This window comes from Anthonomus grandis, chromosome 2, assembly GCF_022605725.1.
Source record: "Anthonomus grandis grandis chromosome 2, icAntGran1.3, whole genome shotgun sequence".
Taxonomy (NCBI): domain Eukaryota; kingdom Metazoa; phylum Arthropoda; class Insecta; order Coleoptera; family Curculionidae; genus Anthonomus; species Anthonomus grandis.
This window is the reverse complement of record NC_065547.1, coordinates 22,520,233-22,547,425: the sequence shown is the minus strand read 5'-3', so window position 1 is coordinate 22,547,425 and position 27,193 is coordinate 22,520,233. Positions and strand designations below refer to the sequence as shown.

General features: G+C 30.0%; 2 protein-coding genes across 8 annotated transcripts in view; both read left to right on the top strand.

Annotated features, from left to right (window-relative positions):
- The window catches only part of LOC126750147 (transmembrane protein KIAA1109), a 234,885-nt gene extending 227,797 nt beyond the window's left edge, over positions 1–7,088 (top strand). For all 7 annotated transcript variants that reach the window (XM_050459660.1, XM_050459664.1, XM_050459662.1 and 4 more), the window contains one exon: positions 6,328–7,088. In XM_050459660.1, the coding sequence (XP_050315617.1) occupies positions 6,328–6,515 (188 nt within the window). In that variant the 3' untranslated portion in view covers positions 6,516–7,088. The remainder of the gene's footprint in view (positions 1–6,327) is intronic.
- A 7,249-nt stretch (positions 7,089–14,337) lies between these two features.
- On the top strand, positions 14,338–22,943 carry LOC126750151 (uncharacterized). Its single transcript, XM_050459673.1, is given in 4 exon segments — positions 14,338–14,534; positions 20,168–20,248; positions 20,644–21,805; positions 21,984–22,943. Coding segments are annotated over 2 exon segments (1,182 nt in total). The 5' UTR covers positions 14,338–14,534; positions 20,168–20,248; positions 20,644–20,892; the 3' UTR covers positions 22,253–22,943.
- Positions 22,944–27,193: the final 4,250 nt, after the last annotated feature.

Below are 27,193 nucleotides of genomic sequence, written 5' to 3'. Positions count from 1 at the left end.
CCTAAATGAATTTTTGAAGAGCCGCCAATTTATCCTCTTGTTCCTCCAGATTATAGACCACCAAATAATATTTTTTCGTTACCTTTTCCACTTTTTGTAACTTCTTTCGTAAGTAGGCTATTTTCTTTCTTCAATTTTTCGTTTTAGTGTCTGATTTTCTGGAGTTCTCTCGACAAGTTTTCCTTCAATGTACTTATTTACAATTTTATATCGTTGCTCGTTTTAGTAATATATTTTAATATTGTTTTTGACCACTGTATACCATAATGTTTTTAACTTTGTCTATAATTGTTTTTACTATGTTTTGTTTTTTAATTTGTAGTGCCCTGAAGGAGGTCTAATATAGGCCGAAACGCGGGCATGAAAAGAAAAAAAGTTTTGAACAGTTTGGATTTTAATTGATTCCACATCCAACTTAACTCTTAAAAGTTAACACAATTGAACTGAGTTATTAAAACCACACATTAAAACTTTTTATACTATAGAAAATTAATATTTTATACCTGGCACTTTCACTCCTATTCTTCGTCTCCATTTCCGGGATCGTACATCCGATGTAAATATTTTACATTTTTTACTCTAAGATTTTCTAATTTCATCTGTTACCTAGGATTTTTTATTTTTATTTGCATGTGAAAATTTTAGTGGAAAACTTAAATTACAATACCATAAATTAATTATAAATAATCTGGAGTACCTTAGGGATCTGTTTTGGGACCTCTCTTATTTCTGATGTATGTTTCTGATTTGTTTAAAGTTGTAAAATACTGCCAGATCCAGAGGTTCGCAGATGATATGCAAATTTATCATTCTTTTAAAGCTGAATCTGTATTAGAGGCATCAAATAAAATAAACGACGATCTTTCTAGAATTTCCTTATTCTCCTCTCAAAATAATTTAAAACTCAAGCCTTCAAAGTGTTGTGTTATGTGCTTTACCTCTAAGAACAAAAAATTATTTGCATTGGACGGTTTAAAGCTTTTTGTGGGAGGTAATTAGCTAAGTATGGTTAAATGTGCAAAAAATCTTGGATTGCTTTTGGATGATGAATTGCGCTTTAAGTTACACGTTTCTAATGTCATTAAGAAGTCATACTATTCTTTAAAGCCATTGTATGCAAACAGAGATATAATTAATTTTAAAGTATGGAAAAAACTGTGTGAGTCTTTAGTACTATCTATGTATCTGTAGACTATAAGAAGTCTTACGAGCAGAAGATTCATGAATTATTGACTGAACTAAAAGAAAAGGATAGGCATATAGAAAGAATGAGACGAAACAGTTTGGTGTTTGAAGATGAAGTGTCAGAGGCCGAAAAGAAGTTTTCTTTTTCCCTAGATAATCTACACAAACTTAATGATGAACTTAAAATCGAATTAACAAATTTAAAAACTAAAGAATGTGAGTTACTGTCACTATTAAAAGTATGTGATGAGGAAAAAATAAATTTCAATATAAAAATCAATGAGTTAAATACCTTAAATAAAAATTTAATTGTAACAATAAAAACATTAGAGAATGAATCTGCAACCTATAAGACGCAAATAAATATGTTACAAATGGAAGTTAATGATTTAACCAAGATGAATAAGAATATGATCCAGTCAATAAAGGTGTTGGAAGTTGAAAAAGATACTTGCTATTCCGATATTTGTGCATTAAAGGAACAGCAAAACATATCTAAATTCGTTAATATAAATTATCCAACACAGTTGCCATGTAGGCCAAATTCACCCGTTGATAATCGACCTAGGCTTCTTTTTGTGGGTGGAAACTGTAGTAGAGTGTTCCTGAAGAAATTGCGTCTGAAGTTTGAAGCTAACTACAAAGTCCAGTGTTTCCTGAAGCCAGGAAGTACAAACAATGAACTGATTTATACTGCATCATCTATGGTTAAGGAATTTACAGAAAATGATATGTTGATTTTAATGTTAAATGGTATTTGCTCATCATTCGATATTTTAAGAAAATTTATACATTTACACAGCAATAGTTTAGTGATGACAAGCCCTTACATGTATCCAAACCATAATGTAATTTATAATAGCAATAAGGCTCTCTATAGAATATTTCACGCAAATAATATTAATCTAAATAGAATTTTAGAGTCTAATCATGCCAGCAACTTTGGATCAGATTTGGCATCATTACTGTATACCCATATTTTAAAACATTTCAAAAGTAGCATTTTATCAAAAAATGTGTCCACAATAAAACCAAGTAATCAATCTGGACCTCTAGATACTGGCTGTGATAGGGATTCTTTTTTATAGATAAATACACAGAAGATGAAGCTCACTCACATTCTATAAATAACATTGAAAATAAGCATGCGAAAAGTTTCAGTAGTTTTATTTTAAATATACAGTCTCTAAGAAATAAAATGGACGAGCTTCATCTTTTACTTGATTCATGTGATTTTCCTGATATTGTATTACTAACTGAGCACTGGTTAAAGCCTAACGAATGTTTCTTAATATCTGATTATATTCCCATATCAATTTTTTGTCGGCAACACTCCATACATGGAGGAACAGCTATTTTAGTTAAACAAACAATTGAAGCTTTTTTCTGTAAAATTAATAAGTATGACAGCTTTCTGTTGGAGAAGGTTTTTGAATTCTCCCTTTGTTTTTGTAAGCGATTTAATTTATATGTTCTTTGTGTTTATAGACCACCCACAGGAGATATTGCTATGTTCCTGGACAAACTTGATTCTCTATTATCCCAATTGTCTCTACACTCCATGGTTATATTGGCTGGTGACTTTAATATTAACTTCACTGATGTAAGCTTGCCATCATATCGTACATCCCTTTTAAGTATATTGGAATCTTATGACTTGAAGATGCATGTTCTTTCACCCACACGTATAACATCCTCATCTGCAACTACTATTGATTATTTGTGTACAAATTTAAATGATGTGTCATGTAGAGTACTCTCATCTGGTATTTCTGACCATGAAGCCATTCTCGCTAGGATTCCATGCAACACTGTATTTCCTTCATCTCATTATATAGGAAGAATTTTCAGCAGAGCAAATTTTAATGCTTTTTCTTCTACTGCAGCTTTGGTTAATTGGAATGCAGTTGAAATGGCTCCTGACCCGTTTACTTTGTTATTTCATGTGCTATGTGACAAGATCAATCAGTGTTTTCCTAAAAAGAGGCTTAAAATGAAAAATAGAAAACCATGGGTCACAGCAGGCCTCAGAACTTCAGCTAAAAACCTCCGTTTTTTGGCTAAGCTGTGCAAGTTTACAACTAATGCAAACATTATTCTTTATCATCAGAAATATCGTAGTCTATATAGAAAGACGATAAAAGCAGCTAAGGTTAAATATTATAGTGACCGCTTGAATATGTCCTCAAATAGGCAGAGAGAATGTTGGTCAATTATAAATGACTTCAGGCATTCTCACAAGAAAGTTTCAGAACCAGAAGTAAGACCAAATAGTTTAAATGATTATTACTGTAATATTCCTCATTTATTGCTCAAGGATGTGAATACTAATATTGATCCTTTGCATTATATTCAACAAGTGTCAGTTCAAAATTCTTTTTTCTTTTATCCTGTTAGCCTTACTGATGTTAGAGATGCAATTAAAAGCTTAAAAAACCATAAATCAGCTGGAGCTGATGGAATATCATCAAAATTACTACTCCTTTTGCCTGACTCAGCATTGAATGCCTTAGCTTCTGCCATAAACAATTCCTTTCATAATGGCATCTTTCCAGCATGTTTGAAGGAGGCAGTGGTTATCCCTCTTTATAAGGGTGGAGATGTGAGTGAGCCTTGTAATTTTCGTCCAATTTCTATATTATCTACCCTCTCCAAGATAGTTGAAAAACTTGCAAAAATCAGAATTTTATCTTTTTTGCAACATAATTGCATTTTATCTGCAAATCAGTTTGGATTTCAAACGGGAAAAGGGACTCATGACGCTGTTTTCGGCTTTTTGGAGAGTGTCTATGTGTCCTTAAATTCTGGAGAGTCCGCGGCGGCAGTGTTTTGCGATTTATCCAAGGCATTTGATTGTGTAGATCATGGAATACTGCTGTCTAAGCTCAATAATTATGGCTTTAGAGGTGTGGCATTGCAATGGCTGGAATCCTATCTGTCTAATCGTACCCAAAGAGTTACAGTATCTGGATGTTTATCCGATTCCAGATCCCTTAAAACTGGAGTACCTCAGGGTTCAGTGTTAGGACCACTATTATTTTTGCTCTATGTAAATGATTTGGGTTCATTGAAACTGCAGGGCAAAGTGGTTCAGTTTGCTGATGATACCACCATTTTATGGAATCATAGAGATTCTGATGATGTTAGAGCCCAGGTTTTTAAGGATCTTAAGATTTTATCGGAGTGGTGTGCTGCAAACAGGCTTGTATTTAATGTGGGCAAAACCTTTATTATGGGATTTAAGTGTGACGTTCAGGGCCTTATGTTTAGTGAAAACTCCCCCTTGCAAAACAAAGAAAGCTGTAAGTTCCTTGGTATTACCATTGATGGTCGCCTTCGCTTCGAAGATCATATCCTAAATCTTGCATCAAAATTATCCTCTGGATGCTTTGCAGTAAGAATGGCGGGGCATGAGCTGGGAGGGGTAGTTGCACGTTCAGTGTACTTTTCTCTTATTGAGTCCCACCTTCGTTATGGCTTGCCTTTTTGGGGTTTAAGCAACAAGGGATTATTAAACATAATTTTTGTGATTCAAAAAAAGGCAGTTAGATACCTATGTTCTGCTGGGTTAAGAGATTCTTGTAAACCTCTCTTTATATCTCAAAAAATCCTAACTCTTTTTTCTCTTTTTATCTTAGAAACAGCTACTCTTATTCACAAATGTCCTAAACCTCCCTCTAACACTGGTCATATGACTCGCCAGGTTAACGATTTTCCCTTACCAATCCCTACATCCTCCCTCACGAAGAACTCACTTATATACCTCAGCAAAAAAATTTACAACCATGTTCCTCTATGTATCAGACAAATTTTAGAAGTTAAGAGATTCAAAAAGGAATTAAAATCACTTTTATTATCCAGGGCATATTATAGCCTTGACGATTTTTTTAATGATACCTTTTAACCTGTGCTCTGACATCATTTTAGTCTTTTAGTTTTGTTCCTGTTAAATAATGTAATTTACTTCTTCTAAATTCTGTTTTATTGACAGCTTTACTTATTTTTTAATGAAATTTATCAAAAAGATGCTTTTTTTCTCAATCTGTTTTGTTATGATTAATTTTGGTAATGTGTGTAAATTTTATGGTAAAGTGTTTTAGAAGTTATGTTTGTTTGAAATTTAAAGTGAATTTGGAATTTTTTAGTTTTTAGGATGCTTGTACACAAGATTTTGTTGTCTTACGTAATATAGCACATTTTCTTTCTTTCTTTCTTTCTTTCTATCTATTATGAATTACTACAATATTGTTTATTTTCCATGTTTAGACAAAATCACTGCGTACCGTTTGCAAAAGCTGCAGATTTATTTATGGACTGAGAAAGTATGATAAGAGACTCTATCATACTTGCAAGGCTATGTGAACTTGGTTGGCTGCGCGTGGAAAATCTATTCGCTTTGCAATTGGCGGTTTTTGTGCATAGACTGCTAGCGTCTTCTACTCCTCCCTACCTCCGCAAAAAACTTATTTTTCGGAAAAAATTTACATGAAGCAAATCTAAGATTTATAAATCAGTTGTCAATTCCCAGATATCAAACAGCCTTCTTTCGTCGTAGTTTTCTGTATAATGCTGTGGCAATTTACAATGACCTTGTTCTGAATCCTATAAAAGAAATGTCAGTAGCGGGTTTCAAGAAAATTTGTGTAGGATTTCTTATTTTATAATTTTTGATTTTTATGGACCAATGGATCTGTTTATTTTTATATTACTATAAGGGTTACCATTATAAATGTTAATTATTTTCTTTCTGTTGTGCTATCTAAAATTTTGCTTACATTTTTTAAATAGGTTAAGTAGATTAGATTAGCCTTTGGCTAGACTTCGCCTATGTACACTATTGAAAAGTACAAATAAAGCCATTATTTATTTATTTATTTATTTATAAATATGTCGAATAAAATGAGCCAAATTGGGCATTAAAATTATTTTAGTAAAACCAAAATTTCATGTTAAGCTCTGGTAACTTCAAGTGTTTTAGTAAAAATTAAATCTATAACGGAAGAATTAGTAGGGCCAATTAGCAGTGTTTCCAAAATAAATTGAAATGTGTTTAATTTCAATATTTTCCGAATAAATTTTCATTTAATTATCTTTTAATACCCTGTGTAGAAAGCTTATACTAAAGATAAAATTTATTTTTAGGCATTGACTACATCCTACAAAAACTAGGATTTTCTCACGCACGAACGACTATTCCCAAATGGCTACAGCGAGGCTTTATGGACCCCATAGACGCGATATTGGCTTTGTTGACATTAAGAGTGGTTCAGATTGTTAAAGGTGACCAAACGAATAAAGAAGAAAAGAAAGCTCTAGAAATTAAAAAGTAAATCGCTACCGTAGAAGGATTTACAGTTTTAAATTATATTAATACTTTCCCGGTTGTAGATTATAGGTTGTGTAAGAAAAGTGTTAATGCTATGTAGAATTATTTAACCGAATATAATAATCTTTGAGGTAGCTTAAATTTCTATAGTATTGGATAAAATATATCTTTAAAAGCATTAAACTAAAAATGTATTAAGTGGATATTTTAAATTGGCATTGGAAACTATGTTTTTTCTTGTTACATAATAGTAGAGTTAAATTAAAGTTGAAAAGTATGTTTTATGGTTCTCCGATTTGTTGTATTAGTATAGGATTAGCGATATTTTATTCTTTAGAAAACTTCATGTGATATTTTATTTAATAAATTAACTAGTCTTTAATTTAAGTGAGTTAGCGACTGATTTGTTGAAGATAATTAAATAAATTATTAAATGCAGTACATAGTGAAGTACATACAGATAGTGAAGAAAACGAAAATATGGTGATTTGTTATTCTTTTTAATATAATTTCGTTTATTAATTTTTATTTTATATTTATTTATAATATAAGAATAAATAAAATAAGACCAGCTAAACTTATTTTTAATTCAATTTAAAAAAAGAGAATTTTATTCTTGCGATATCGAACAAACATCAAATAGCAGGTTGCTATTAAAAATATTAAAATTACAGGATGCTCGCCTTTTCATATTAATATACCTACAACTAGACCACCCCGTCTAGTTTCGAAAACTGAAACTTAAGAGGCCGACGTTAAAATCCTAATTTTCTTCGTTCGAGAGATCGTTTGCCAGTAAAAAAAAAGAATTCTTTAAGCGAATAAATTTTAAATATACATTAATGGATATCCATCGCAGGAACCGCATCGATCGTCTATGCGGAAACTATAATTAGCAAAAATCTGAAGATTTAACAGCAAACTAGAATCGATACGGATAACTCGGATAAAATATACTGAAGATGGCAGCACTTACGGTAATAGCGGAAGTAGGTATCAACTTCGCTATTTTAAATGGAATATCTTATATATTAATACATTTTTGAATTATACAACCGAATTTAAATACTTAATACTTTTTATGGTACCCTATCGACCTATCCTATATCTTGCCGCTTTTTATATGTTTCAGTTTTTATGTCAAAATTACATTTGCAGACTGTATAATAATTTTTCCTATAACGAGTGCATTATAAGAAAATAATAATATGTTGGACTGCCGGAAGCTATTGTTTGTAATTATCCAAACTAAATTATCACTGATGTTGATAAATTAATAAATAAGATCTCACTCTAAAAAATATGCCGAAAAGGCAATTTGCTGAAACGCCACTAAAAAGCACCCGATTCCCGGCGGTGATCGTGTATGTTCGAAGAAAAATTCGGTCGTTTGACGTGAATGACAAGAATAACGACACGAATGTTCCCGCGTTTGTTAGTTGTTTACTTACGTAAAAAAGCTCCAACTAATTTGATCAATTATTGCGATTATACTGAATTTGTTTCTTTGTGAAATATTGACCATATTGTTGCTTATAGTGTTTTAAAATAATACCTGAAAAGCTGTATCAATTCCAATTCAGCGATTTTAGCTGTAAAGATGGACGGCCCTACTCAAAACTATCAGAATCAGGACCAAACTATCAACAAAAATTTGTGCCACTTATGCAGTAAAATGGTTTCTTCCATTTCAGCATTGAACAAACATATTAAAGTTATTCATAAGCAGCAGCTCCCAGATAACCCAAAGTCACACATTTCTTGTCCCTTATGCAAAGAGACTAAGTATTCTTGTGAGACTTATTAAAGACTTGAAGCTCATTTACAGGTTAAGTCATGATATCAAAATAGAGTCCTCAACTTTCCATTTTTCCAGCGAAGAAACATTTGAGGAATGGTTAAGAGAGCATAAAATAAGCACAAACTATGCACTTGTTCGCACAAGGAAAATTGAAGACAAGATTAAAAAAGTATATTGTTGCAATCGAAGTGATTTTAGAGGTAATTTGTAGCAATTTCAATTGTTCATTATGGTATGTGAGCAAAGGAAGGGAAGCAATTCTGTTTTAAGTGAACTCCTCGGGCAATGTTCTTTCAATAATATTGAAGCTAGCCATAGTCTAGAAATTGAAACATTTGTTAATGAAAAGACAACTAAAAATCAACAAGTAGCAGTACAACGATTGAACAAGCAATCAACAAAAGAAATTGAAAGTGTATCAAACTTTTTAAGATCTTTAAATGATGAAACTTATGATAAGTAAGTTATCTTTTTATAAAATTATATAAAATATATTAACATATACCTGTAAATGTCTAGGTGCATGAGACAACTGACATCAATGATGGAACAGATAAATAAGACAAATACAAGTAAACGAAAAATGGACAAACAAGTTTATTTTCCATCAAAGAAGAAGAAGGAGCAGTAAATAAAAATAATTAAATGTATATTTTTTCTATTTATCAGTATTTTTTTTTATATAATAGTAGGTATATTTTTATAGGTTTAACTATATATGTATGTATATGTGTATTATAATTTTTTATGTAAGTTTTAGGCAAATATTTGAAGTTTCTTGCAGTTTCTTCTTATGAGTATTAATTGAAACTGTGAATTGTAAATTAGTATTTTAGCATAAAATAATTAAGTTTCTTTTCAAATCAGTCATATACATGTCTTTGCAGCATTTATAAAATAAAAATTGTTAATATATGATACATTTATATAACAGTATAACTAATTAAATCCGTTGTGTTTTCACTTACCAAAATTACCTCTCTCCCTAGGTATAACAGTTATTTAAAAAAATAGGTACTTATTTAAAAAAAAAATAACATTTATATATTTAAGATTAAAATTAAAGTACGATACTACAATATTTTATAAATTATGTTTTCCATTTATTTATTTTTTCTAAATATACAATACCCTATTGTTTAAGTTGGGCTTTTCCTTTTGATATGTCCACATATAGAGAACTTAAAAAAATAATAGTTATTTGTATAACGAAAGGGAGCAAAGTGCATAATTTCCTTAAGTGGGTGAAGTTTGATCCAGCAAAAGCATCCACAGTGGGGAAATGACGCTGCTCCTACAGTGCATAATTTTCTACTTTCATTCTTATTAATAAGCACAATTTAATGTAAACATTAATTTCATAAAAAATAATAAGCAAGATGTAGTCAAATATAAAAATTCAATTATGCAGGGACATAAAATTAAAAATTTTCTTATAAGGTAGTAGAAAAATAAATTTTTCAAATAACACTTCCTCAAAAATAAACTATAGTAATTTTAAATAATATCCAAAATCAAATAAATCCATGTCCGCCCAAAGAAATTTTTCAAAATATTTATTAAAAAAAAAATAATTCAATTTCCATTCCATTGGATCGTTCAACCAAACTGCATTTTTTTGATACTTATATTAGGGTATTATGTATAAGATTAATAATTCAATTTTCTTGTTTGCATCCTTTATTTATATTTAATTTATTTAAAGAATCAATAATTATTATTATTCCAGAAACGCTTTTTTTTATTTTAATTCAATTATTATTCCATTAATTATTATTTACATTAATTATTCTTATTGCCAGAAACCGTTGCTTCTAGCAGCAAACATTGCTCTTTTGTTGGTTGCCCGCCATTCACATATTTAAATATCCGAATGGGACAGTCGGAGATAGCCGAATGATGACGGGAATCGGGTGCTTTTTAGTGGCGTCTCCAAACAGCGAGATACTTCCGCGAAAGCATGACGTTGCCGGCTTTGTAAGTTTTATTAGGAATTTCGGATAAATGTTAGTCAATATTGGACTTTATAATATGCAAAACCTTAGAACATTGAAAGGCTAGAATTAGTAAACAACAACTTTGTTTGAGTCCAACATGTGCACAGGGGCAAGAGGGGTATTTTGTTTACAAACATATTTGCCGATTCTCTGTTGTCAAGTCGACGGAAATTTCCAACGGAGGAAATTTTTAGCTATATTTTAACAACCATTATAACGTTAATTTAACTTATTTATATTGTATTTTATAGGAAAATTTAAAATAAAATGTATAAATACTACAATTAACCTATTTTAAGAATAATTATAATATCCTTAAGCAAAAAAAAACAAAATTATTAATATTTTTATCCCTAAAACTGCTTCTAAAAAATTTGAAGCGACAACACCGGAGCTTAAGCGCCTGAGCCATACGCGTAGTGTCATCTGTCAAACGGCCTCTTTGTTTATTTTCGGGATTCGTGTATTTTCATTCATTTTTGGTTTAAAAAGGAAAAAGGCCATATTTTAGTGTTTTTTTAAATTGCTAGGATGGCAAAAACTTGTGTCGTTTGTGCCTGATCATGATAAAAAGGTGATTCCAGCCGATCTTTTCACAAGTAAGTCCGATATTTCATAACATCACATCATGGGGTAACCATCATCATAAACGTAGAATAGGGGATCTTATAGATATAAACCTAATAAAAACTTGAATGTGAAAGTGTGCGTGAAATACCAAAATATTTATATTTTTAAATGTACCTATCTATATATAGTTATGTTTTTTTAATATAGACATTAGGTAGACAGATGAAATTACAAATTTTTTATTGCCTTTAAAGAATTTTGAAATTTATTTAGATATTGATATATATGTATAAAGTTAATTTTGTCTTTCCCTAAAATTTGGTCGATAATTTTTTGTTTGTTTTACCATATTGCAACTTACAATAATACAATATAGTAATTGGCACCACATATTAATTTATTACTGTAATTTTTTTTGCTCTTTGATTAAATATCAAACACTTATTATAGATTGCCTAATATATGCCCAAAGGGAACAATGGATTTCATTAATGGAAATTAACACAATAAAAAGAACATATTTGTTTGTTCAGATCACATCGTTAGAAGTGATTTCTTATATAAGGAAGATAATATTATCAGTAGCCAGACTTTTTAAAAAAATTATTAAAAAAATCAGCTCTACCTCAAAGGTAATTTTTTTTAAATATATTTTTCTAGTGTAAAAAAATCGTCACAAAAAGTATTAGTGTTACTCATATAAGCTTTATTTATACCTTATTAAATTAGGTATGTGTGTAAAACTATTTTTTTACTAGGATATCTGATGCACTAGTTAAAAACACAGCAGCCGATAATTCAGTTAATTTATTAAGTAATTTACCCTTCAAAGCTGCAGGTGTAGTTTTCCTGAAGAGTGCAAAAACTTCTTTAGCTTCCAAAATGGTATATAGTACAAACTGTGAAGCTAATTTAGACAAGTATGGATAACTAAAATAGATTAATATTCTTGATACACCAAATTTTGTATAATTACAGATCTGATCATTCATCATCAACAATAACTGCATCTGAGATTAATAGTTACCGTGGGGTCTAGGTCAATAATTACTATTTCTCATCCAAGCCGTTTTTGTTTAACTGCTACATATTCCCTGACTCTGCAAAGGAAAAGGTAAAAATACACTCAGAATAGACTACTAGTTTTATGCCATGTATCATCCTATTCTATATATCTTATTCAAAGTGATACAGTATTTTATTGTGTTATATTTGTTTAATTAAATGCAATTAATCAAATGTATGATAATATAAAGATTCCTTATAATAACATACATTTTATTGATCAATTGGATTGTCTTAATACATTTTTTTAATTTTTTCTTTTTAATTTTGGTATTACTATATTTTTATATATATTATTCTAGGGTAAAATCAAAATGATATGAGGACCTAAGCACTGATGATTCCACCGTTTTAAAAGCTAAATCACTTGTCACCAAATTATGGAAAAAAAATAAAGAACAAAAAATTAAAACCTGCAACTCCTTCACAATTTGAACATTTTTGTAGTTTTAACTCTTTCCGCTGAAGCAATACTGTCCCTTTGAAAAAGTCAGCACCATAGAAGTATATATTATGTGATGTAAAACTGAGTTTTGTCCAATATAACAATAACAATAAAATTATGCAAAATAATAAAAATTTGTGTCGTAAAACATGATTTATTAAGCAATCTATAATATTATATTAATAAAATATTTAATTTCGATAAAAATGCTTTGACAAAAATGCTGCCTTTTATTAGGACCTTCCTCTAACGAAGCCCGTTAAAAAAACACATAAATAGCTCGTAAATGGTAATATTACTTATACTTAAACTCTATAAAAATTTATCAGGTAAATATTTGTTGACGACGTCACTGGTAGAGAGTGCTTGTATCGGTGACAACAACAATGCGATCGAGCGGCGTTGCGATGCGATTACCGTTTTCTCGTTGCTTCGTACTTTATTTTCATTTATTTAACGTATATTGACTCCGATATAGAGTATCTTATCAAATTTATTTTTAAAAAATGCTTGATATTTTATTAAAGGGAAGCAGTAGTATTGTTTTGAGCCTTCGGAAACAACTGAAAATTTTTATGATATTATAAAGTGATTTTTGCCATTTCTATATAAACATTTGGCATCATTGCATCAGAGATGTTGCAAGCAAACAAACCCGTCCATAGTTCCACGGCATGCTACTTCTAGCCTTTCAATGTTCTAAGTGCAAAACATTAGCAAATAGAACTAAAAGATATGGTTTAAACTGCATTACATTATTTATTATCTTTTTTATGATTAAATAGCTTAATTTTACCATTATATTTACTTTTTATTCAATACTATTTAATTTTTGCAGTAAGACGTGACAACGCTTCAAAATTTCGCCCGCATTCTTTTCGTAGACACAGATCCGATGGTCAAACTATATTATAGCCCCATGAAAGACAAATAAATATATAGAGAAGTAGTGGTTGCATACAAACTGATCAAAATTCTTCTGACAAATCTGCTAGCGTCCTCTCGCTTGGCAGCGGAAACTATTATATCTAACCTGACAGTTTAGCGTAAAGGTTACCTTTTTGATTAGGTGTTAGCATCATATATTTATCAGGATAAAATAAAACTCCTTAGCTTTATTTTACATATCTAAATGAGTAAATGTACTGCAATAATTAGTTAACAATAGTGTACAACATATCACCTATCTCAAAATGAAAACAAAACAAAAATCGATTTTAGATGGTTGCAAACCTCTACAAACGAAAGTTTTTTGGTAAAAAATTATTAAACTGTTAGATATACAAAAAACAACTTAATGGATATAACTAGGTTTGCAATCATTTGAAATCGGTTTAGACATTTATTAGTACTAACAAAAAAAAGTTTAATTCGAGTCCTTTGGGACTTTTGGAAGTTATAGCCGTTTATATTTTTCAACTTCAACCAATTCAATATTTTTTACCAAAAAACTTTCATTTGTAGAGGTTTCCAACCATGTAAAATCGGTTTAGACATTTATTATTAATTACAAAAAAAAGTTTCAAAAGAGTCCTTTGGGAGTTTTGGAATTTACAGCATTTAATTTTTTTTGTACATCTATCAATTGAATAATTTTTAACCAAAAAACTTTCATTTGTAGAGGTTTGAGACCACCGTAAATCGATTTAGGTATCCATTGTTAACATCTAGACAAAAAAATATTAAAATCCCTTGGGAATTTCAGGAGATACGGGCATTATATTGATTGAATAACAGGGAGCGCCATGCCCTGCGCACTCTCCAGATTTGACAGAATCGTGCTCGAAGTTCTGACTCGCGTCACCTGTGTCGCTGCATGTGCTTCCGTGTGAGTGACAACTGACCCTGACACTACTGACATGCGACATGACAGCATGACAGGGCCACAGCTTGACAGCTTGACAGGGCCACAGCTGTGACAGGGCGTTGTTTTTCGTGCGTCGCCGATGAATTCGGATGAATAAATATTTAATTTTTTGATTTTTTATTTAAATTTTCCGAAGTGTATCGTATAATTTGTGTCTATTTTGCGATTTAATTTTTGTGCTTATCATTTTAATTACAATGGTATTTAAGTGCTCGGTATCCGGCTACGAAAATAGTAATACTACCGTAGGAATGCATTGTTTACCAAAAGATGATGGGGTAAGCTGTTTTTCTATTTCTATTTTAAAGATTATATTATTATTTCCGAGATTATTTCACTATGCATGTATCATTATTATTTGTAATTTACTACTTATTACTACGACTAGTGCTGTGAGAACATGATCTGTGACCCACAGTGATGGGATGCCACACTTCATTTTGTTGACCACATTTTTACGTATTACCGTTGATTGAATATTTGGGAAGATACGCAATCCTGTGTTAAAAAGTGTACCCAGTCGACTATCGGATTTCCGTTCAGTTTCGTGCACCGTGTGGTGCTGCCGCGAAGCGTCAAATCTAGGAACGATTTATCTTAGCTGCGTGGACTTGGCTTTTGGCTTCTTTGAGTCAGGTTTTCAACGACGCTGGAATCTCCGGTTACGCCGCCGTGTTGGATATTTTTTTAAGATATGGGATGATGGTGCCAACCATGTTTTTATTATTTTTTTTGAACATACAGCACGGTGTCATTTATGTGGTGGTCAAGTGATAAGTGATATACTTAAGGGTGGAGGCATATTGATTTCTTAAAAGTTAAATTTAAAAAAACAAATAATTACTTACCAAAATATGTTTTTGAGACAAAAATTAATACAAAAATATATATAAAAAGCTATTTTTAAAACAAATTACCAACAAAGTTTAATACAAGTTATAATTCCAACAAACATTATGTTTCCTCCATTTTGTGTTCAAGAGGGTCAAGTTTTTAAATAAAAAGCCCGTTGCACTTAATTAACTAAAAACTAATATACAAAAAATATGTGGAACAAATTTTAAGATGTAAGTGCATAGGTTTCACGTAAATATTATAAAGAATAATTGAAATAACTTATAAGACTTAATACCGATGGTAATATAACTTCTTGATCAATATTTTTTTGTAAAAAGTCCCCCATTTTGTCATGTGATTCAATATCTGAAAAATTGTGCAGCGTAGTGAGATCTATAAAGTAAGGGGTTGTGAGTGAGGATGTTAATAGAAATAGAAAATAGGTCACATTTTAAGTTTTAAGCGACACAGGAAAATTCTCAATTACCAGTTGTTACAACTATACTTACAACTATAAAAAGATACCTAGTAACAAAAAAAAAAACATTTTGTTTAAAGACCCCGCATCACGGTTATACAGGACGTCAATAGAGGTGGTATAATTAGAGGAAAGTTGAGCAATATAGTGTCCTTTTATAATAAAATCTAAATACTTCCTAAGTTTTGCAATAAACTGAAATTTGGCAAAATCATTTTATTTTTTTTTCTGGCGTTATTTCAAAATATATGACAAAAGTATTTATTAAATGAATAAATTATTGTGACCACCTTTTTTTTGGCCTATACACCTTTAAATTTAAAATACGACGTTCTGTCTTTAAAAAACCATCATCAACTTGTTTTGTTTTTCTTTGTCGGCGCTATATTGACCATTTGCAGTTTAACGACGCGGGAATCTTTGGGCGCCCGGCCGTTTTGTTATTTTTTTAAGACAAGGGCGATAACAGCGCTTTTATTTATTTTGTTATTGCCGATATTTAAATGCGCTGTGATCTCGCATAAATAACTAGATAAATGTGGTGGTCAAGTAATGTATTGGAAGGTGCTATCTCTTACAACTTAAATTTTATGAACAAATAATTACTTACCAAAATCCTTTTTTAAGACAAAAATAAATAAATAAAAACAAAACAAAAATTCAATAAGCTTTTATTTATTAATTAGAAAATTAACAAAAATATTAAATAAAGGTGATGCTATAGGTAGGTTTCACGTAAATATAAAGAGTAAATTTAATAATTAAAGATTTAATATCTATATACGGTACTATAGTTTTTTAGAGTCAATAATTTTTTGCAAAAAGTAGCCCGTAATGTGATTTTTGATAATACGGGTTTGTGAAACCAGCCAATATCTCAAAAACTGTGTAGGGTAGTGAGATCTGTAAAGTACACTTTTTTTGGACAAAAATATTGAAAAATAGATACCTTTAACTGAAATTAATATAAAAATAAAATCGCAAAATTTAAAAGGTTTTGAATAAGGGTGTAACAACACTATAAAATATAGAAAATAGGCCACATTTTAATTTGCAATACAGGCAAACACTTAATTACTAATTCTTAAAACTAGAAAAAGTTAATAAGAAAAAAACAAATATTTTGTTTAACAGTATGAAGGGTCTCATCGCGATTATACAGGATGTCCAAAGTAAGGATGAGCAGTAAATGGTTTAATTAGGCGAAAGTTGCGCAATATAAATGCAGTGATTGAATAAATGCTAAATACTTCCTAATATTTAGGAAAAAGCTGAAATTTGGCAATATGGTTTTTTATTTTTTTCTGGCGTTATTTGAAAATATAAAATAAAATCATTTATACATTGTTGTAAACACTTTCTCTCATTTACAAGTTAACATCTTTAACTTTTAAATACGACGTTCCTTTTTTAGAGAATCATAATCAACTTTCTTTCTTCTTGTCGACGCCATGTTGGCCACTTGCAGTTTTGAATAACCCTTTTAATTACTTTTTCAACGAGGTAATTTCTAGTGAGTAGTTGGAATCATCCCTATTAAATATTATATACCTCTCTCTCTTTTAAATACAATTTCGAATTTCAAAAAATTCAAAACATACTTTATTCATAAATACATGGTACCTACTTGTTGACATGGTACTTCTATGATATAAAATAGGCACATTAATCGACATATTACTAACACATAATTTAAAAACAATACACAATAGTGGGTTCAACATACTAGTATAAACACAAAATGTATTTTCAATTTCAAAGCAAGACGACTTAAAAATTTTTTAGAGTAACATCACAAATTCTAACCTTTACATCTTTACTAAAAACTAATTATATACTATTGGCCTATTCCTAACTATCTTCAAAAAATTCTAATGCTATAAAAATACTTGCTTTTAAGAAGTTTCGTTAAGGACTTTTTAAAGCGAGGAGAACTTCTAGAGACTTTTATGACATTTGGAAAATGATTAAACATTTTTATGCTCAAGTAAATAAGAGAATTCTTAGTTCACTTTTCGGGATGGGCATTGGAATATTGTATTTTTTTTTGATATTATAATGTTTTAAGGAGCCATTATTTTGAAGATACAATTTATATTTTTTATATATTAGGCAAGCAGACTCAACAATAAACAAGCAACACAAGGAAAGTATCTTTAAATAGGGGTCTGCATGTCCTGTGGAGATTTATGACACATATATTTAATGGCTCGTTTTTTAAAAACAAACATCGAGTCAAAAGGCCGTTTACTAATGCAACTCCAAAATGTTATTCCATACTGTAGGTATTTTTGTATGAAAGTAAGTTCCAACTTTCAACAAAAAAAAATAGACCGTTTTTGCAGATATCAATCTCAGTTCATTTAAAACCACTCTAACAGCATAACATCGTCTAGCCAGTTTTTGCCTCCTGGCATATCTCCATAAAACTTAGGTTTATGATCGATAACAATTCCAAGAATCTGTTAAAATTATTCACTTCCAATTCTTTGTTGTGAATCATGAACTGCTCTGAACATAAAAACTTAACAATTTAGTCTTATCTATGTTTAAAGACAACAAATTAGCATCAAACCACTGTTTAATCATTAATAAATCTTTAGAAATTGTTGTTGTTGCTTTTATTATTGTCTGCCCATAAGATAGTGGTGTCATCTGCAAAAATAGTGAAGAATCCTTTTATCTTGAGAGACGCCAGGTCATTTATATACAATAGAAATAAAATAGGACCGAGAAACGCACCCTGCTTACTACACAAAGTTCAGACAAACTGCCATTTGGCCAAACAAACTTTTTTCTGTCTAACGAAACAAAATTTTAACCATTCTAGAGCAACTCCCCTAAACCCATATCTAGAAAGCTTACCGAGCAGTATTCCATGGTTGACACTGTCAAAGTCTTTAGAGAAGTCGCAGAATACCGCTGCAGCAAAGTGACCTTCTTCAAGCTCAAATATAATCTCTCCAGGAATGAAAACATTACTCGACATTCATTTAATATGTTATTTTTTTTAATTAGGAAAGCTACCATTCGTACTATAACCAGTTTCTCAATAACTTTAAAGGCTTTATTTTTATCTTTTTCATGAATGAATTTCATCATGAAAACAATTATTGAAAATACTTAAAACACTAAAGACCATAAACATAATATATTGATTTAAAATTTTCTTAAAGTAAAAAAAAGAAAAAGAGAAAATGGCTCTCATAGACATGAAGAGACAATATCTTTAAGAGTTCGGATTGATTTTTGTAGGTAAAATAGATAATTTTCTTTGAGGTTTATAATTAGATTTTTTTAAAGATTTTCTAATAAGATTTTGAGATTCCCATGTTAGGTTGTTATAAATCAAAGTCTTAATTAATAAACGCAAAAATGTATCAATATTCTGTGGACATAGGTTTGGTTTATTTATATTTATTTTATCATATATTATTATTTACTTTTAGAGTATAATAAAGTTCATTAAAGGATTTTATTGTGTTTTGACATAAATTTGAAAAATTCTCTGATGGGTTTATTAGAGAAGATACATTATTTGATTTAGCAAAGCTTTTATTAATTAAAAATATTTCTATCTTAAAAAACTGAGAACATTGTTTTTACATTTTCTTACATTATTGCACCCACGATACGCACACTGATTAATTTTGCCTAAAGGAGCCATTGTCTCACAAACTAAACACATTTACATATATCTATCTATTTGTGATTATGATATCCAAGAAAATTTTTTAACAACTATTAAATTTCAATACGGCAAACACGAACCTGTGCAAAAACTCTCCCACACGACTCAGGGATGATCGGCCGATTACTAATGAGAAGCGACGGACGAAATTATTTTCGCGCATACTGGAGAGAATCGCCATCTATTTTTTACGCATATTTGCGGTCACGCTTTAGCCCATAAGGTTGCATATCTTCCCAAATATTCAATCAACGGTATTACCATGTAGTTCCATAAGTCCATAAACGATTTGACTAAACTAATTTTTATACATTTAAACAAACAGAAATCTCGATAGAAATGGAGCTCGAAATGGAGTCAACAAACATAGAAAAAGCATGGAGTAACATTTTTACGTTGTGCAAATTTTTAATTATCTACTCTAGCCACTCTATTGACAGTCATTCTCATTACGTTACCAACCGTCATTAACTTTGTTTTTTCTTATAAAAAAATCAAATTAGATTTTTACACCATTAAATAGGATTTTTAGTTCCCTATTGAGTACTTATTATAAAATGATATATCCATGTCTCTTCCTATCATGGAGCTCTTATGGAAAGTATCCAAAGTACTTTTCTGAAATGCAAAAGTAACTGCTTTATAATGCATGGTTTCTCATTATATTATATTATTGTTATCTCATACATACATATCACAAAAATTAATTTACTTTTTCTCTATAGATGTCTATCGTTTGATATACATATTTGTCAATGTTTTTAATTTTAAGCTTACCTTTTGTCTGTTTTTTATCGTTTTTGCTATTATAATTTCAATGGTAAGCTATTTAAATGTCACTAATATTTTTAAAAACGGTTATTATTATATGGCTATTTTGTTAAATCTTATTTTGTTGGTTAAAGACATAATACATGTGAAGGCTCCAACTTTCCAACCTTCAACTCCAAGAATGTCTACAGTGACTTTTAAGCATTCTCGTATAGGTAATAACTGGGTTAGTTTTTTTATGAAAACCCGTAATTATGTATGGTATCTTAAGGTGCCATAGTACTTTAAATCAGAATCAGTGTTTTTCAGAAATGATAAAATACAATATCTATTTGGTTTAAAATTAAATTATTTTTAGTTTAATATCGATACAATTATCACGAGTTAATTCTTGCATATCTACTATTATTGATGGTTTAAATTCATTTAAGTTGTTTGATTAGCATAAATTACTAACTTTTACGGCTAAAATTCGTTATAAATTAGATTGAGAAGATATTGTATTTTGCATTAAAATAATATCCTAGACTATATTATGATAAAAGATTTACATTTTTTCTAGATATTTCATAAAGGTTCTTCAAACATAAAAAAGTTCATTTTGTTTCAGGTGCATCGAGATCTTCAGGACTTTTAAAAACTATAGGTGTGATAAGAGCATCAGATCTGACACCAAAAGCAAAACAACTATATCGTATTACTAATGATCTGAAAAAAGTCAAACAGAAGAAAAGTGAAAAAAGTTTACCAAAATCTTTCTAATAAAGAAAGACTTAGTGAGGCTTTACATTATGCTGAATCTGCAGACTTTTTAAAGGCCAAGATTAATAAAAGGGCTTTGGATTTTATTAATTGCCAAATGAAGATGCTGAAATTAAAACCTAGAGGTAGACGTTTTACATTTGATGATAAGGTGTTTGCTCTGTCTCTTTTAAAACAGGGTCCTAGAGCATATAAAATACTCAGATCAACCTTTGCTTTGCCATCAAGGAAAACCTTAATGAATATACTGAACAAAATTCATTTTTCACCAGGAATAGTTCCAAAAGTTATGGATGCCTTAAAGTCGACAATAGCAAATTTGGATCCTCTGGATAGATATTGCACTTTAATGTTTGACGAAATATCGTTAGAGCCGTCACTTACTTACGACAGGATATGGGATGAAGTTGTTGGTTTCCAAGACATAGATGGGCAACGAACATTCAAATTTGCAGACCATGCTTTAGTTTTTATGGTACAGAGACTAAAGAAAAAATGAATGCAACCAATTTCATTTCACTTTAGTCAAGGTGGGATGAATTCCGATCAACTGAAAATTCTTATAAGAAATACTGTATTGGCAATCCAAGAATTGGGGTTAAACATAGCTTGTACAGTATGTGATCAATATATTGCCAACATTAATGCAATAAAAAAATTAAAAGAAGAATCTGTTCGAATATGCACCTCTGACATTGACTTGTTTGAAGTTGGAGGGCAGGAAATTGTAGCAATTTATGACCCCCCTCATCTGCTCAAAGGAATTCGAAATAATTTAATGCTACGTGATATCCTATATGAAATAGACAATGAGAAAGGATCAGCAACTTGGGACCATCTGATTAAATTGTATGAATTATCAGACGTTGGTGACTTCAATACAAAGATGTGCTATAAACTTACAGATGCACATGTCTATAAAGAAAAACTTAAGAAGATGAAAGTCAAACATGCAGCTCAAATTTTTTCACATCGTGTCTCTTCCACCATGCGATGGACTGTTGAAAATGGTAATATTTCTTGTTCAACTTTTGTTGTGATTTTTTTAAAATTTTTACCCATACGATTTTTTTAATATTTAAAAATTATATGTTTTTTTACTATGCAATAAATTCTTTAATACTTTTTATAATGACTCCCAGAAAAGTAATATAATTAAGAAAAATATACATATAAGAATTTTTTTAGGTCGGGAAGGGTTATTACCAAAATTGGCTATGAAGACTGCAACATTTCTATCTTTTATGGACCAGGTGTTCGACAGTCTAAATGGACACTCATATGATCCAGAATTTGGAAAGGAATTGAGATGTGTAATAAAAGACGACTCTCCCCATTTGAAGTTTTGGGAAAAATCCAGCAATGTTTTTAATTCAGCCAGGTTTATAACCCCTAAGGGGGAAGCAATTCCACCTTCAATTAAAAATTGGAGTAAAACTCTCCGTGGATTTATATAATTATGAAGGAAATTAAGTAGAGTTGGCTTCAAATTTCTATGTTAAAGAAGGATCAATCAAGATCCTTTAGAAAATTTTTTTGGTCGCATAAGAAGCCATGGCGTCAGAAACATTAATCCAACGTGCTATTCATTTATTTCATCCTTTAAGGCAATTATTATAAATAACTTTTCATCTCCCCATTTACCTCATGCAAATTGTGAAGATGATAAGGAAAATGACACTTTAGATTCCTTACGGTCATTGTTGACTGTTGATATAACCTCCGATACAAATGATTTAGAAGATCTAGCTCTAGATCTAGAAGACAGCTCAAGCAAATTTCAAGAAGTTGAGGATTTGGCTGTCGTTTCAACTCGTGCCTATATAACCGGATATATCGCGAAAAATCTAAAAAAAGTCGTTCAAAATTGTACTAGGTGTATTAATCAATTGTAATCTTGTAGATCTTCCGATAACATTTCTTTATAAATGAATTGGAGTATAAACCAAATTTATTATTCAAAACAAAAACCCAATTTAGAAGAATGTTTTCCAACATGGTAGTTTTGTATTCAAATAATATACAAAAATATATTTTAGGTAAAGATTTAAAGAAACGCATGACATATTTATTTAAAAGAAAACTCTACAACCCCTTTCTTTGTCAAGAGCATGATATTTTCAATTTATATATTGACAAATTTTTATTTTTCTTTATTTATACCTGCTTTAAAAATGTTAATTAAATATTAAGAGGCCAAATAAAGTATGGCGTTAAAAGCGATGAATTATTAAAAAAAAATGGCTTGGAACAGGTATTTGGCTTTGAAAAATAAAAATAAAAAAATCAGAAATGTAAAACAGTTAACATAATATAACTGATTTGGTTGGTTGATTTAAATTTTTTTTCCATCCCTGAGTGCATTATTTAATGAATACAAATTGTTTAAGAAAGATTGTATTTTTTTCTAACTTTTCTAGAAATCTGGAAAGGGATTCCACTTAATCCGATACTTCGAAGATACCGTCTTTTGGGCTTACCCTGTTCAAATGATGTTTTGTATTGCAATATCAATATTGTTAGAGATGAAAATATGATATAATATGGTAAAAGTTTTATGCAATTTTATTTTTAACTGTGCCGTTTAATTTACGATTTTCTCTCTTGATCTCTCATTAACCTGTTTCCTATTAACCTACTAAAATTATATAAACATTAGTAGGTTAAATATTATATTATAGAAAGAGAATCTGTTAAAAAAAAGTACTTCCTAAGTCAGATTTTTATAAATTTTCTAAACAGTCTTTTTATAAATTCGCAAATTTTTATTGTTCTCTGTTGTACAAGATTTAGGCCATTTTAAAAATACAAATGCGAATTTATCATTTCCTTTGACTTAAAAACCTGAAGAGATATAATTAAAATCTGAATACCTAAATTTTTAGGTTCTAATTCTAATATTTTTTTAATTAGGGTATTTTCAGAAATGCCACGTTTCAATTTTTTCGGACAGATTAAAAAGACAATATCGCGAACTAAACGGCTTTTATTTACAAATAAAATTGTCAAAAACTCTACAATCTATCCGTCTCTAGCGATATCGACATTGTAATAAAATCATCAATATCAAATAACCTATAATCCTAAATATAATAATTATTTAAATAAGGCACCTTTTTAAAGTTTCAAACTCGCGTCACCTGTGGCGCTGTAAGCATGTTTTGTTAAAAAGCCCGGAGTCGACCATCTTTAAGTATTAGTAATCTGTGGGGAGCGCTGACTATTATTTGGTCGCTGGCAACCGACATATGCTCCGTTCTCGATTTATGTGTGTGAAGCTAGCGTCCGATCGATAACCAGCAACCAAAATCGAGAACGCAGCATATGCCGGTTGCCAGCGACCAATTTATAGTCCGCGCTCCCTGTTATTTAATCAATATAATGCTCGTATCTCCAGAAATTCCCAAGGGATTTTAATAATTTTTTGTCCAGATATTAACAATGAATACCTAAATCGACTGACGATGGTCTCAAACCTCTACAAACTAAGGTTTTGTTGTGAAAATTAATTAAAAAGTCAAATAGTAAAAAAATGAAAAAGGCTCTAACTCCCAAAATTCCCAAAGGATTTGGATAAAACTTTTTTTTATAAAAGATAATAAATATCTAAATTGATTTTAGATGGTTGCAAACCTCTACAAACAAAAGTTTTTTGGTAAAAAATTATTGAAATGTTAGATGTAGAAAAAGATAAACGGCTATAACTCCCAAAACTCCCAAAGGATTCGAATGAAACTTTTTTATACATTTATAAATAAATATTCAAATCGATTTGACATGGTTGCAAATCTCTACAAACGAAAGTTTTTTGGTAAAAAATTATTGAAATGTTAGATGTAGAAAAATATAAACGGCTAGAACTTCCAAAACTCCCAAAGGATTTGAATGAAACTTTTTTATACATTTAATAATAAATATCTAAATCGTTTTGATATGGTTGCAAACCTCTACAAACGAAAGTTTTTTGGTAAAAAATTATTGAAATGTTAGATGTAGAAAAATATAAACGGCTATAACTCCCAAAACTCCCAAAGGATTTGAATGAAACTTTTTTATACATTTATAAATAAATATTTAAATCGATTTGACATGGTTGCAAATCTCTACAAACGAAAGTTTTTTAGTAAAAAATTATTGAAATGTTAGATGTAAAAAAATATAAACGGCTATAACTCCCAAAACTCCTAAAGGATTCGAATGAAACTTTTTATACATTTATAAATAAATATTTAAATCGATTTGACATGGTTGCAAATCTCTACAAACAAAAGTTTTTTGGTAAAAAATTATTGAAATGTTAGATGTAGAAAAATATAAACGGCTATAACTTCCAAAACTCCCAAAGGATTCGAATGAAACTTTTTTATACATTTAATAATAAATATTTAAATCGATTTTATATGGTTGCAAATCTCTACAAACGAAAGTTTTTTTGCAAAAAATTATTGAAATGTTACATGTAGAAAAATATAAACGGCTATAACTCCCAAAACTCCCAAAGGTTTTGAATGAAACTTTTTTATACATTAATAAATAAATATTTAAATCGATTTGACATGGTTGCAAATCTCTACAAACGAAAGTTTTTTGGTAAAAAATTATTGAAATGTTAGATGTATAAAAATATAAACGGCTATAACTTCCAAAACTCCCAAAGGATTTGAATGAAACTTTTTTATACATTTAATAATAAATATCTAAATCGTTTTGATATGGTTTCAAACCTCTACAAACGAAAGTTTTTTGGCAAAAAATTATTGAAGTGTTAGATGTAGAAAAATATAAACGGCTATAACTCCCAAAACTCCCAAAGGATTTGAATGAACCTTTTTTATACATTTAATAATAAATATTTAAATCGATATGACATGGTTGCAAATCTCTACAAACGAAAGTTTTTTGGTAAAAAATTATTGAAGTGTTAGATGTAGAAAAATATAAACGACTATAACTTCCAAAACTCCCAAAGCATTCGAATGAAACTTTTTTATACATTTAATATTAAATATCTAAATCGTTTTGACATGGTTGCAAACCTCTACAAACGAAAGTTTTTTGGTAAAAAATTATTGAAGTGTTAGATGTAGAAAAATATAAACGACTATAACTTCCAAAACTCCCAAAGGATTTTTTATTTTATTTGGTATTATATCTTTTAGTCTATTTATTGCTCTGGCTTTCTTTGAGTTAAAAGCAATTGAAGTTTTATTCTCATATACCTACCTATATTGTATATCTTGACTGATATCATGTAAGTTAATAATTTTAATTATTAATTAATTATAATTTATTTAATTAAATCATTTAATTAATAATAATATATATTAATTATTTTAATTATTAAATAATTTTAATTATAAATTTTAATTATTTTAAGTTAATAATAATTTTATTCGGTTATTTATATTATTTTTTAATTAAACTTTTTTTTCATCAAGAGTAAAAAAACATACCTCAGTCTTTATTGATATGGCTTTCCATTATATTAATAAATTAATTTAATCTAGGAAAAAAGACGTTGAATACAATCAGTTTTGGCTGCTTTTTAATCAACAAAAAATTGATACTAAAAATATCAAAGAATGTAGGGCAACTATTTTTGACTTCTTAGAAGCTGGACATAGTGTTGCCCACTGTGTCTCAGCGGACTTCAAAATGAGTAGAGGGCTAGCTGCAAAATTCAGGTAAATTTATTTTAGATTAAATGATTTTAACCAAAAATGCGAATTTATTTCTAGAGCGAAGTTTGGCGTACCCAATTTGAATAAGAATTGCGGTCAAGTTGGTAGTTGCGTCGACCAGCCAATAAACAGCGGCTATATATTCCACCTAATTAGTAAAGCGCGATATTTCCAAAAACCAAAATATATACACATATGGAGGGCTCTTATAAATATGCGGCGATTATGCATTTTGGGTAATCTCAAAAACCTGGCTTTGCCCAAAATCGCTTGCGGGCTGGACCGCAAAAATTTTAAGATAGTAAGATGCATGATCGCCTATATTTATAGGAATTGCACCACCCAAATAACCATATGTGTATAAAACTAGTTTGGGTTTTAGGAGTTAGGATGGGTACATATCGGCGCCTACGGAGGGGTTTAGTGGGTAGTGGCTTCACCGAGCCCCACACTGTCCTGGAGTGCCTTGTGCGTCCCAGTTCGTGCGTAAATGCATTCCCCGTCGTGTAATAAAACAAAATTAAAAAAAAAAAAATTACACCAAAGTGCGCAAAGAATTTTATTGCTGGGCAGTTCAGTGGGTAAAAACTTAACTGCTTCTAACAACATATACAAATTCCTGGATGAATTTCCAAAAGGATCTTAACTGAGACCACACACTACTACAAACGGGGCCTATGTAAGTTTTCCTTAAATACAATTAATGAAACCTCCTCG